The 15,190-nt window shown below is 34.6% G+C and overlaps 1 protein-coding gene across 4 annotated transcripts in view; it reads right to left on the bottom strand.

Moving 5' to 3' along the window:
- RANBP17 (RAN binding protein 17) overlaps nucleotides 1-15,190 on the bottom strand; it is a 207,575-nt gene that overhangs the window by 36,289 nt on the left and 156,096 nt on the right. For 2 of the 4 annotated variants that reach the window (XM_039329446.1, XM_039329447.1), the window contains exons 23-24: nucleotides 2,613-2,827; nucleotides 50-188 (exon numbers count right to left, since the gene is read on the bottom strand). The exons of 1 other annotated variant lie outside the window; for it this stretch is intronic. In XM_039329446.1, coding sequence (XP_039185380.1) covers nucleotides 50-188; nucleotides 2,613-2,827 — 354 coding nt within the window. Of the gene's footprint in view, nucleotides 1-49; nucleotides 189-2,612; nucleotides 2,828-15,190 lie in introns of those variants that run through there. One more of the 4 variants, XM_039329449.1, reaches the window with a different exon arrangement.

Below are 15,190 nucleotides of genomic sequence, written 5' to 3'. Positions count from 1 at the left end.
TTAGAATCATTTTACATTCTTCCATAGTTTATTTCTTTTGTGTACTTACCAAGTGCAGTTAGTCCTTCAGATATCGATGTAAATATATACATTAGTACATGTGGCTCTAAGCTGGTGATGAAACTCATATGATCCTGAGCTAGACACTCCAAAAGTGGGTAGTAAGATTGACTCAATTTTCTATATTGCTTGGGATAGAAGAGAAAGAGAGAATATCATGCAATAAGAAATTACACGGCTTAGTAAAAAAAATTACTGTAATAAACAGTAATTTTAATAAAACAGTTTTACCATATTCAATATCATCTACTGTATTTTTATAATAATAATGATTATGATGATGGAAGGGACCTTGGAGGTCATCTATTCCAACCCCCTGCTCAGACAGGAAACCCTATACCATTTTAGACAAATGGCTGTCCAGTCTCTTCTTAAAAGAAATATATTATATTCTAGGCCAGTGGTTCTCAACCTTTTTAATGCCGCGACCCCCAACTGGTCGTACGTCGAGGACTACTCAACCGGTCGTAAGTCGAGGACTACCCAACTGGTGCAGCACCGTTTGCAGAATGGGACTTTTGGCGGGCTCAGCAGGGCAGAGACAGCCTGGACCATTCCTATTGGCTTTTGAAAGCCAATAGAATGAGACTCTATTCAAGAGAGTCTATTCTATTGGCTTTCAAAAGCCAATAGAATAAAAGGGAGTAGCACAGCTAAGGAAAAGGGGGGGAAAATGGCGGACTGCGTTGTTTGGCGGCCCCCGTGAAATGGTCATTCGACCCCAGATGGGGTCCCGACCCACAGGTTGAGAACCACTGTTCTAGGCAGAACAGACCAACATAACCCTGATACTATTCATCCACGGTGTATAGCCATGGATCTCTGCAGGTGCATTATTGTATGAAAGAGAAAGGAAAACCATGCAGGGTTTCTAAATTGGAATTTAAGAGGGGGAAGAAATATGGTCCCTTTACTGTATCAAACTAGTGAATCTGTAGCTGTGCCTGGTGTAACAGTTAAGAGTTTTCTTTGCTACTGAGAGCTCTGTGCATCACTATGTCCATTCCAGGTGTTCCTTTTAGCAACTCTCTGAACATTTTATCTTAAAATCTACAAGTTGATGCAAATAATTTTGCAATATTTTAACTATTCAAATCAGCTTACATTCTGCAAGAACATGCATGTTTTTGGATGCTACTGAAAATGTACAATACCCAACTGTCTATTCAGATCTGCACTGTCTTCAGTTGTAAAATAAGGAAAAAAAAACTTCCTATTTTAAGATTTTTCATTAGTAATAAAATCCAAGGCAAACTAAACTTAATAAAAAATTTGCCTTCTAATTCTGAAAATATTACTTCAGCTTAAGAAATATAAAAACTGATCAGGTCAAATATTTTGCAATAATTGAACTGGAGCCCTCAACATTATGAAAATGGAAATTAAATTAATATTGAATAAAAGTTTCACAGCTGCTTACTAAAGCTTATCTGTTTGTACTGTGCTGCCTATTTTGTATGTCCTTCCCCAAATATATACTCTGTGACTACTGCTGTTCTTTGCCAAGCTATGTTGATATTTCTAAGTAAAAATTCCAATAGTTCTAAATACTTTTCTCACAGTCACCCTGCCAACTGTGAAAGTTTATCATTTTCATGCTTTGTTTTTCTTTCAACTGAAGACAGTAAGACTCCCTAACAGGAGAATTAAAGTGTAGACAATGATGCAATTAATCACAAGCATAATGCAACTCAGATGAAGGGGAGAAGGAAAATGTTAAAAAAAAAATGTAACAACACCCTTTCCTTTTGATTGCATTTCCCATTTCTGATGTTTATATATCTCCTTTAATAATATTGTCATTATTTCTCATCTGTTTGGGAACTGCTTTTGGGACATACAATCAAATAAACATGGCATCCAATGCTGCTTTAATGTTTACCTTGGGAAACCTTGATGCAAAAAATGATTACTAATGTAATCTATATTACTTACTTACACACACACACACACACACTAAATCTGTTAAATAATTAAAAATTATGATTTTTAAAAAGGAATTTATATATTTAATTTTCCTAAAATTTTGCATGAGTAAAGTAGAGAGAATTGCAAAAACCAAGGTAATTCCTATTAAACTAGGTGAAAATCAGTGCTGTACAAGATGTACAGCTTATTTGATCCAGTGGTAAAGTTTTGGTCTTAAGAGAGTTTCCCCTCATTTGTCAGATACTAGTTTGTAAGACTGTCATTTTCATTAAAATCAATCCATGGGAATTAATGTCAGAGGAATACTGATTGACAACGTATCAGCAAGTTTAATTGACAATGTCAAAAACAATCATACTCCAGTTTGTGAATTATTATCCACTTAGTAGATGATCTGTGATTATCTTGATGACATATTATAAATATTTTAAAATAAATATTCATAACTAGTTAATGAAACTACACATAATATTGTATGTGCAAGAACTACTAATGCATGCATGCAGTTGAAACAAAAACAAACTGCACTTAAGATGTTCTAGATTCCACTCTATCTTCATTTTAAGCCTGTGGTAGTAATATATAATTTGCATAAAGACTCCCAGGATGAATAATTTTCTTACTAGCAAGTCACAGTGGGATACTGAAAGCAGCATTTTGACAAAGGCCTGAAGTACATTGTCAAAGTGGTTGTCCCCATACAACTTGAAGACGCCAAAGCTGACATAATTTCCACATAAGGCAGATTTGAGTGCAGAGTAACAGATGGAAATACCCTTGAGTTTCAATGGATAAATCTGATCCTTTGACAAAGTCCCAAGAGATAGGATCTGATTACCTGTTTGCGAGAAGGAAAAACAAAGAGAAACTGACATAAGTAACTGAAAAACCTGGAATCTGTGTTACTTAGTACTTTCATTTAACTGTTACTTTTTATTATTACTGGAATATTTGTTCTAGACGATTATCAATGGAGAGGTCATGTGATCTGCCTTACATCTAGGAAAAAATAAGGACTGATGTTATTCCGTGAGTTGGACCATTTGATATTCTCTTGCTATTAAATAGTTGTCGCTGAATTGTATAAGTAAAAGAAGAGACTTATTGGGGAGGGGGGGAAACAAAGCTTTTTATTAGTAAAAATGTAAATGCCAAATTTAAACAGTATTTTAAGAATGAAAAAATAAACTCTCCTTCATCTTAAGGCCAAATCTAGACTTGGCTAAATAGGAACTGGAAAAGTGACCTACCTGAAATCAAAGGGAGATTGGGTTACCTGTTTGTTTATATGTATGTATGTATGTATGTATGTGTATATATATATGTATATGTATTTGCTGCTCAAAGCAAGAAGCTAAAAACACCAGCCTGAAGATGACGAATGTGACTTCGTCGAAACGTTGCCAAGACACTTCCAATTTTACGCGGGAGAAAACCCGAACAACCAAAGACCTATATATATACATATATATATACACCTAAAACCCGAACTACACACTCTCACCAATGTACTAACATCCAATGGATTCCATAGAAATAAGATTACAAACCTAATCCAAAAAGAAACCCCCACTAAAATCCAAGACAAAGAACAAGAAAACGGCAAAGCCCTCCTCCCATACATAAAAGGCACCACAGACAGAATCAGTAAGATCCTCCATAAACACAACATCAAAACAGCATTCTGCACAAACAGAAAAATATCCACCATCCTTAGAAACCCCAAAGATAAAATTGAATTAGAAAATCAAGGAGTATACGAAATCCCATGCACCACTTGTCCCACCACATACATCGGACAAACCAACAGAAGAATAAGTGCACGCATTGAAGAACATAAGAACTCAGTCAAAAAAGAGGAACCAACATCTTCCCTGGTCCAACACCTTAAAGCCACAGGACATGAAATTGACTTTAAAAATACCAGAACCATTGCCAAAAGTGAACATTTTAATAACAGAATAATCAGAGAAGCCATCGAGATAGAAAAACGCCCACACAGCATGAACAAGCGAGATGATACCTCCCGCCTACCAGCCATTTGGAAACCCGCCCTTATTGACAAACGACTCCCTAACACAAAAAATGATACCAGACCCACACTCACAAAAACCACACAGGATGTCACCACCACACATCCACGCAAAAAACAAACCCAAAGCCACACCGATGACGAGGCACGACCACAAACCAGAAGCCAGACCACAGCTGCATCATTAGCCACTTTAAACCCCTCCAATCCATACATGAAGCAAACTGACACCCTCCATGAAGAGGAGCACGACCACGAACGCGAAGCCAAAAATAGCAAGGCAGCCCAAAATCTTAAACCCCTCTGCAACTCAGACTAACCTGAGCACAACCAAACAGAACACTCCCCCAGCCAATCAGAGCACAGCCAAGCCCCTAACCATTCAGAACACACCTCCACCCAATCAGAACACAGCCAAGCTCCCACCCAATCAGTTCATACCCCCACTGGCAGTTAAAAGGAAGAAACAGCTAAGACCACACATTGCTGCTCAAAGCACGAAGCTGAAAACACCAGCCTGAAGATGACGAATGGGACTTCGTCGAAACGTCGCCAAGACACTTCCAATTTTACGTGGGAGAAAACCCGAACAACCAAAGACTATATATATATATATATATATATATATATATATATATATATATATATATATATATATATATATATATATAGGTAGCCTATTTGTTTACTTACCAATAGAACATCTGAAAGAAAATATTATTATCCAAACATCACTAATGCATCTATGTAGAGATTTTACTTGTTTATACTGTAAATGTAAGTCTGTCAATCCTTACATTGGTCCTTTTGGCAATATAATGATAATACAGTGATAAAGATATATGGATATAAAATATTATATTTTTACATGCCCACATAGAGGTATTGGCTTTTACAGTAAAAAACACTGAGAATTTGATATAATTCTTCTTTCAGGCTTTTTAGGACCTAGTCCTAGATGGCTAGAATAGGGTAAAACTGACACACATGCACACGCCACTTAACATGACATTAGTCAAGATGATTCTGTCAGCTCTGGTGCTATTCCTTGAAGGGGAGCAGGAGATCCTCTTGGTCATGGTTACTGCTTTAGCTGGTGCACTGGCTATAGTCTTTCCTCAAACAGAATATGGCTATATCAAATCAGGCACTTATCAACCAAGGATAGACTTCTGCAATGTACTCTATACAGAAACATTGAAAACAGACAGCAGAAAAGACCTAATGCTCCATCAAGTTTGCTCTTTATTTTTTATTTTATTTTAAATTAATTAATTTATTATTTTAAATTATTTTTATATTTTATTATTTTTATTTTTAATTTTTGTTGGATGATGGGCATGTGTTTATCCCAAATATGCTTAAATTCAGTTACTGTTGACTGATCCACTAGTAACTGAATTATAGGATTGCCTTTGAAGACCATTTAGAAATTAAAATTCAATGGACCATATATAAGTTGGCAGCAGTTACCATGTTCATATCTATTTTGCAGGACATGAATTGGTTACCAGTTAATTCCTAGATGCAATTCAAAGTGCTAATTTTGTTTATATAGTTTTATTTCTGACCAAAAGATCCAAATAGCGAAGTACTGAGGTAATCTAAAATTTAGTAAAAGAGTTTAAGAAATGAATGTGCTACTAAAGACCTTGCTTTTATAACCATTAGTTAAAATTTTGGCTATTGCCCTTGTAATGTTAGGATTTTTATGTGTGCGTAAAATTTTAACAATTTTAATCTAAAAATGTATCGTTCTGGCCTTTGTTTTAAAATAAGCTAGATAGTATCCTACTGAAAATTCACAATGCAATAAAATATGATTTACTGCATCAAGGTCAATACTATGAGACAGAACATTTTTGCCAAAAATTTTTATTTACTTACATGTAAATTATTAAAATGTATCATCCCAGGGGAGATATGTGATGATTGAACTTGGTATTTATGGTAAGAAAGTACTTATAGTTGGACTTTATGCTCCAAATCAACAACAGGAACAATTTTATAAACAGTTACACCAAAAAATAACTTTGCTTGATTATAGATCGGTGGTATTAATGGGTGATTGGAATGGTGTCTTAGATACACAAAGGGATAAGAAAGGTTCCTCTCCTTTTCTTAAACAAGCAAGGCTACCTAAAGCCTTTTTTGATATGAAAGAAGACTGGGAATTAAGGGACTATTGGCGGGAACGTAATCAAGAGGAGAGAGACTTTACTTTTTTTTCTGACAGACACCAATCTTTTTCAAGAATTGACTTTTTCTTGATTACCACGGATTTGTATAATAAAGTAAAGAATGTAAAGATTTTTCCTAGATCACTGACGGATCATAGTCCAGTTTGGATGGAGTTGATTCAAGAGAAAGAGGAAAGAAGATCCTGGAGAGTTAATGAAAATTTGTTTAGACAAGAGAAGAATGTTCAAAAACTAAAGGAGTGTTTAAAGGACTATTTTGCTTTGAATATGTATAAGGGGACTTCAATGTCAATGGTATGGGATGCAGGTAAAGCATTTATGCGCGGTGTTTTGATAAAAATGAATAATTTTTATAAGCGAAATCAGACTCAGAAACGTAGAGAACTTGAAGATGAAATTAAACTAAAAGAAAGGGCTTTGATTCTAAATCCTTCTGATGAAAGTACTAAAGAATCTGTAAAGTTATTAAGGTCACAATTTAATATGTTGATAGCAGATCAAGCTGCAACCAATTTATTATTTATGAAACAAAATACATTTTGTAATGCTAATAAGCCGGGGAGATGGTTGGCTTATCAATTAAGAAAGAAACAGAGACTGAGAATAATAGAGAAAATAAATTATAAGGGTAAACTAGTTTCTCAGAAGGAATTAATTAAAAAATCTTTTTTGGATTATTATCAAAACCTATACAAATCTACTAATGTACAACTGTTAGATATAAATAAATATTTAGCTGAGGCAAGTTTTCCTAAACTGACTGAGGATCAGAAATATGAAATTAATGGTTTAATTACTAAGGAGGAAATCGCCTCAGCAATTCAACAATTGAAATTAGGGAAAGCACCGGGTACGGATGGGTTAACAGCTGTTTATTATAAAGCTTTAATGGAGGAGATGATTCAACCATTAAATGATCTTTTTAATGGTATCTTACAGGGTTTAGAGATTCCTCCTTCATGGCGTAGTGCTTTTATATCATTGATTCCAAAGGAGGATCAAGATCTTACTTTACCAAAAAACTATAGGCCTATATCTCTTTTAAACGTGGATTATAAGATATTTGTAAAAATTTTGGTAAATAGGCTTATGAGGGTGGTGCATCATCTTGTGCATAAAGATCAATCAGGGTTTATAACAGGAAGGTATATGAAAAACAATGTTAGACAAATTATTAACTTATTAGAATACTTAGATAAGAACAACCAAGTTCCTGCAGGGCTCATATTTTTAGATGCTGAAAAAGCATTTGACCAACTGAATTGGCATTTTATGCTAAGAGTAATGGAAGAAATGAATTTTGGTGAAAACATATTACAAGCCCTTAAGGTAATATATCAAAAACAAACAGCACAACTTATTGTTAATGGAGGTTTGTCGGAGGTTTTCACAATAGAGAAAGGTACTAGACAGGGGTGTCCTTTATCGCCATTGTTGTTTGTTTTAACATTGGAAATATTATTGATTAAAATTCGAGAGTCTCAGGAAATTAAAGGAATATATGTTAATAAAAAAGAATATAAGTTGAGAGCTTTTGCGGATGACTTGGTTGTTACTTTGTCGCAACCTGATTATTCTGTAGTAAACTTATTACAGTTGATTCACCATTATGGTTTGGTCTCGGGTTTTAAGATTAATGTAAATAAGACTAAAATTTTACCTAAAAATTTGTCGAGTCAGGAGAAGCAGATTTTGGTTAACTCGACGGGTTTTGAGATTGTTAATAAGGTAAAATATTTGGGGGTGATGCTGTCTGTTTCTAATGCAAAACTATTTAAAAATAATTATGAAAGGTTGTGGGTCGGGGTACAGAAAGACTTGAAGAATTGGGAAAAGCTGCAATTATCCCTCATGGGAAGAATTGCAGTGATAAAAATGAATATTCTACCCAAGTTTCTTTTTTTGTTTCAAATGTTACCAATTTTGAAAAATGAGATTAATTTAAATGAGTGGCAGAAGGGTCTCAATAAATTTATTTGGGCAGGGAAAAAACCAAGGGTTAAGTTCAAAATTATGCAAGACTTCCGTGAGAGGGGCGGACTCAAGGTACCAAATTTGAAATTATATTATGATGCGGTGGTTTTAACATTAATTAGTGACTGGGTAAATTTGACAAATTCTGAGATACTTTATCTAGAGGGATGGGATTTACTTTATGGGTGGCATGCCTATTTAATATTTAATAAAAAAATAGATTGGGCTTTTAAATCTCATATTTTAAGAATTTCTTTACTTAGGATTTGGAGAAAATATTATAAAAGTGATTTTAAAGTACCATTATGGGCTATACCTTGGCATGCGATAGAAGGAATAAAAAGAGGGGTTAAAATGGATATGGTGTCTTATAGACAGTTACTTAAATGGGATGGACAAAACTGGCAATTAAAATCACGGGAAGAATTAGCACAAGAAAATTTTACTTATTCTTGGTTCCAATATAGGCAACTACTAGATAGATGGAAGATGGATTGTAAGGTGGGTTTTCTTAGAGAAGATGAAAATCTTATTAAGCAACTGAAGGATCAAAGACAAACCCACATTAAGAGAATTTATGGGGTTTTAGTTGAATTGGACTCAGAAACGGAACTAATTAAAGATTGTATGATTAGATGGGCGCAGAACTTTGGTGAGCCAGTTTCATTGGACACCTGGGAAACTATTTGGGTGAGAAATGTCAAATTTACTCAAGCACAGAATCTAAGGGAGAATTTTTATAAAATGTTTTATAGATGGCACCTTGATCCACAAAAAATGTCTTACATGTACCCTGACGTGCAACCTAAATGTTGGAGATGTGGTTATAAGGAGGCTTCCTATTATCATATTTGGTGGTCATGTAGAGAGATAAAAGCATTTTGGATCAAAATATGGTGGAATATCCAGAGAATTTTTAGAAGGAGGGTAAAATTTACTCCGCAATTATTTTTGTTAGGTATTGTTACAGATTGTGATACAAAGGAGGTTGTATTGATGTTAAACTTGATCACAGCCGCGAGGCTGTTAATTGGACAATATTGGAAGAAGGAATCTTTGCCTACATTGCAGGAATGGTTTTTTAAAGTAGCTTATCTGGCAGAAATGGCAAAGATTTCGGCTTTCTTAAAGCAACAAACGCAAGAGAAGTTTTTTGCTATCTGGGACAAATGGATAAAATTTATACAATTTAGATTGGGTATACAAAAATATTATATAGCTTTTTCATAAGTTTTATTTTTATATATATTATAGATATCTTTTTTATATATATAAATATAAAGTTTTTAATTTAATTTTTATTTTTTTTTTTTTTTTTTTATTATTATTTCTTAAGCCTATATTCTGCTCTGGGAAGCTCAGGGGGGGGGAAGGGAGGGTTTTTGGGAGGGGTGTGGGGTGGGGGGTTTTTTTTATATGTATTGTTTAATTTTTTTTTTCTTTTGTATATGTTGTTTTTTGTTCTGTATTGTTCTTGTTTTTTTTTGTAAAATTTATAAAACTTTTAATAAAAAAAAAAAAAAAAAAAATGTATCATGAGCTGAAAAGTGTACTTATTGCATAAATCATGAGTAAACAAGAAACTTCAGGCTTTGCCAATAATTCCTGTCCTAAATTATCCTATAATATTGCTTAATCCTATGAAATGTTGAAGTCATATCCTTGGAAATCAAATAATCAGGATTCATACCAATCTAACCAATCTTTTGCAACACCTGTTTGAACTACATACATAAGAATCAATTGGGATTTCATGCAGCAGTCCTTTCTTATTTTTGAAAACGTATGCTTGAACCCAAAACTTAATAGTTCTTAGCCAAGCTATATTATCAAAGAGAACTGCCCAATTTCCAGGAGAAGCAGAGAATTTGGAACACAACTTAGAACATTTAACAATTTTATCTGCTGTTGGGTTATATTATTGTTGACAACTGTAATCCAAATTGGAGCTCCATATAAAATTTGAAATGTAATTTCTGCATTAAAATGCTATATTGCTAACTTGGAAGAATTTTCCCTTTCGTTAATAATGGACAGTGGCCATGAAATAATAAAGTCTCCGAATCATTGGCTTAGATATTAAATAGTGTTGGGGACAAAATACAACCTTGTTTCACACCCTTATTAATTATTATGTTGCTTATAAGTACACTCTTCTGTTGTACCTAATATCCATTGTTGTTATTATGATGGTTGGTTATACAGTCAGCCAGATATTTAGACTAGATTTGGCATTTTTATCCACTTAATGAGTCCTTCCCAAGGAGGGATAGGTAGATGATATTGTTTATTATTATTATTATTATTATATACAAAAATATGAAATCACAGCTGCCAATTATTTAAATTGGTGTTGGCCTTCATTTGCATCAAGTTCCCAAGAACTTTCGATGTCATAATATATCAGCAGAGTATGTATGCAGATCAAAGCAGTGTGGCCTTTTCTAATTGACAGATGGAAATTTTGTCAATATGCAGATTTTCTAAGTATCATCCAATGTTGTTTGATATGTCACCCAGTATGCTGATAACCACTGCAACCACGACAGTTAAGTTTATGCCCTAATCTTGAACTTTAATTTTGAGATCTTGCTACTTCGTGATCTTTTGCAATTCATTGTCTTCTATTTTATTCTTTTACTCTATTTTACTATGCCTTCTCTTCTATTATTACAGCTGATTGCAATTAGCCAGGTGTTCAGACTGGATTTGGCATTTCTATCTACCTATAGAGTCCTTCCCCAGAAACTGGAATAGGCAGATGTTATTTGATGGTGTTAAAGGTAACATCACAGGATGTAAGCTGTTCAAATAAAGCTGCTTTTTACAAATGATGGTGAGTTTGTCAATGCCAATAGTGTTCAAGTGGTGCTCCAGATATTTTGGGATTGCAACCATTATTATTATTATTATTATTATTATTATTATTATTATTATTATTATTATTATTATTGGTTGCACAGTCAGTCAGATTTTTAGACTGTACATGGCATTTTTGTCCACTTAATGAGTCTTTCCAAAGGACCTGGCATTATTATCATTAATCAACTCGAGATGATAAACATACCTCCCATTTTCTCCACAATAACCCTGTGAAGTGGCTTTGGCTGAGAGAATGACTGGCCCAAAGTCACCCAGTTGGCTTTCGTGCCTAACATCATTAGACTATTTTAATATAATCCCCGTATTAAGTAAATAAGATGTATATCTGGAACTAAATTCATTAACCCAGTTTTATGTCTATTAACAGAAACAAAGTATTAACAGAATCAAAGAAGGCCTTAAAATCTATAAAAGAAGCAAATAGGTTTTTTTGTGAAGTAGCATAATACGTAACACAGATAAATTGTTGATCTGCCTTTTCTAAAAAAAAAGGTTGAGTATTTGTTAAAACAAAGTACTCTTCAATGTACAAGGTTAATTTTTTATTTAAATGTCTAGCATAGAGTTTTCTCAGGATTGAGAGCAAGTTAACAGAGTATTCAATTTCCCCCCTTCTTATATGGGGGAACTATTATAATCCCATTCCAGCCTGAGAGGATTAGATCAGAACTATCTGCAATAGAATATACGTAGCTAATATAAGCAGTGCAAGGTGATGATGTTAACCAGTTGGGCAATTAAACGTCTGCAACCAAATAACCAAGGGACATCTTTGGCTGGGAGTCTTAGGAGGTTTTACTTTTGAAACAAAGTCAATAACTCTTTTTCCAGACATAGGTTCCAACTGTTTGTTTTATTTATATGCCGCCAATTCCAGAAGGTTCTAAGTAGCTAATAATGTCATCATTAAAATAGTCACAAAATACATAGTATAACTGATCAAAATAAAATCAAACCAGCTAAATACTGTAATAATGTGCTCACAACTACACCATCAACCAACACATTATTTCGTCCTATATTAAGTAGAATAAGTGTGTTCTACAGCAGGCACCCCCAACCTCCAGTCTGTGGACCGGCACCAGGCCACAGCAAGCCAGAAACCAGGCCACGTAAACAAGCAAAGCCCCATCCATAAGATGCAGGCGGCATGTGAAACTATGCCCCCTCTGGTTCGTGGAAAAACCTCTCTCCACAAAACTGATCCCCAGTGCCGAAAAGGTTGAGAGCTGCTGTTCTAGAGCCCAGGAATTCTACAATTTAAAAAAGCCTACTTCTGGGACAACTATCTCAAAAGGATGGGACCTGGAAGGAGTTACTATTTGACCTGGGACCAGGCAGATAAATATAGGAGAATATAGTGTATCTGGCTTCCCCCACTGACTTTGCTTATCGGAAGCCAGTTGGGAAGGTTGCAGATGGAGGTTACATGACTATAGGAAGCAGTAATTGTCATAAACATATGTCCAAATTTTGATCACGCGATTGTGGGAATGCTGCAATGGTCACAAATGTGGGGACCAGTTGTAAGGGGAAAACAATGGTTACTTGAAATTAAAATTAAAACTAAAGCGCCATGCGTTCCATGTGCTCTAATCTTTACACACCACACTTAACCTAGTCAACTGCTAACAAAGTTAAATGGCCATACCCACTGGCACCACACAATCATGCTAACTGAATCAAGAGCTGTCACTTTCAGAATCCCCCATCTAGAACCTCCTGGAGATCCATAAATCTTTGTAACAGGACAGTATTGGCAGATTTCATTATATTACTGGCCCCTCTATACTGTTCACCCAGGTGACAGGCATGACTTGAGTTTTTCAGCCAATCACTCTTTAGGAGATATATTCTGTAGGATGGACTTAGCAATTAGTTCTGTCAGGGAGACAGTTGCTTTTTAAAACCACTGTATTTCTCCAGTTCTTTTTCTAGTAGGATAGAGGGTGAAGACTGGAAATTGCCTCAGTTGACTGGATTTTGTCATTCACATGATATAGTTGACTGAATGCTGCAGCTGCCACAAACAGCTGTAATACCTTGGGGATGAACTTTTCAGTAGCTTTCTTGCAATTATAGCAATTATTTGTTGTTGTGAACTGGAGAGTATTTTTAACAGCTAATGTTTCCGGACATATGGCAGAATTCAGCATAGTATTATTTAGTAGAAAGAAAGAATTTAGAAAGAGTTATGCTGTTATGGATTGTATAAACACTGATAAAAAATTATTTAAGTGCCAGAAGCAAGTTATTATTAAGATCAAATTCTTATGATTGAACTATCTTTAAAAAAACAGAGGGAAATAGGTGCTTCCATGCTTTTAAAATATGTAACACTATTGCTTACTACTGTAAAATCTGGCAGCATCTATATATCTGCAAAATGTCACTACCATTGCTATGAATGCTCTAAATAGAACAAGCAATGGATATAAAGTATGTTCCATTATTGAAAATGAGCAATTGATTAAAAATTAATAATACTTATTAGACAGCAACAAATAACATTTTCTTTAAAAAGATACATGATATTAAGCCAGAAGAGTAAAATGGATTACAAAACTACGTTTCACACAATAGATGTTCTAGAAGTAATTTAAAGCTCATTAGAAATAATGTCCCTGGCTGCTGGAAAAATGGTAAAATGTAATCCTCATCCAAGTGTTACCTGGTCTATGAGAACAGGAAATTGTTCTGTGCTACTGTGGCTAACCTTGAGGCCCGACCCTGAACACTAACTGCTAGAACAGCTGAAAGCTGCAACAAAATTAAAAACTTACATCAAAGTATATCATGACAAAATGTAGATAAATAAAATACAGCATATTGAAAATATTATTTTTCTGTCAGTATTCCAAAACCATGAGGTGGAAGAATTAAAAAAACAAAAGCTAGAGCAGTGCAGCTTATTAGGGTCTAGAACAAATCTTTTTCACCCTGTTTTGCCAATATCAGTTGTATTTGCTCCATTTAGATATACCTGATAAAGCCTAATTACTTCCAGGTTATTCAGATCCAGGCTAGCAAGGATTATGGGAGTTAAAATTTCAAGCATCAGGGAGTTGTTAGTGGGATTGAGAATAGAACAGTCTCAATAGGCCTTCTAGGATGTAACCGAGGTGGCGCAGCAGTTAGAGTGCAGTACTGCAGGCCACTTTAACTGACTGTGTTCAGCAGGTCAGTGGTTCAAATCTCACTGGCTCAAGGTTGACTCAGCCTTCCATCCTTCCGAGGTAGGTAAAATGAGGACCCAGATTATTGGGGGCAATGTAAATATATATATATATATATATATATATATATATATATATATATATATATATATATATATATATATATATATATATATATATATACATTGCTTACTGGTGTACACCGCTTAGAGAGTGCTTGCACTTAAAACGGTATATAAGTCTCATAAATAAATAAATAAACCAATAATTTCAAAAGTCATAGGGTTTCTATCAATGCTTCAGGAAAAAAAACAGCACAATTTTGGATTGTGAGATATACAGTATATCTGAAAATGTAAGGAGGAAGACATTTTTGCTTCTTCAAATAACCAGAATTGAGGAAAAATATTTCTGAACTGCTGGAGAATATTGAATAATAGCACAGATTCACCATCTTTAATGGGCTTCCCGCCCCAGCTCCCAAGCAAAATACATAAAGAAGTACTTATTTTCATCATAGATATAAATATCAACTTGCAGGTTTTTTTTATTTGAAGTTCAGACTTTGTCAATCTACATTCTTTTATCTTTATGAAATCAACCTGTTTTCCCCCCTAAAGATCTAGGCTGACCATTGTTCAACATAGGGAAAGATGCCCCAGTACACCATAAAAAAAGAAATTCACCTTAGTCTCCTTGGAGATAGTATCATGCACAGAAATGTGTGCAACTGTCCACTACACAGACAGAAATCTGTCACAGCACTGTACTGCAATATACTTCAGCTTTATAAGTTACTCATCTAGTGATAACCTCTGATTTGAACCACTATGATACATGATATGTTGATCTGAAATGAGCCATGGTGATGCAGTGATTAGAATGCAGTAATCCAGGCTAACTCTGTTCAAATTGCCAGAAGTTCGATTCCTTCG

Source organism: Crotalus tigris, unplaced genomic scaffold (assembly GCF_016545835.1).
Source record: "Crotalus tigris isolate CLP2741 ecotype Arizona unplaced genomic scaffold, ASM1654583v1 scf7180000024397.1630199, whole genome shotgun sequence".
NCBI classification, from domain to species: domain Eukaryota; kingdom Metazoa; phylum Chordata; class Lepidosauria; order Squamata; family Viperidae; genus Crotalus; species Crotalus tigris.
This window is presented reverse-complemented; position numbering and strand designations above follow the sequence as displayed.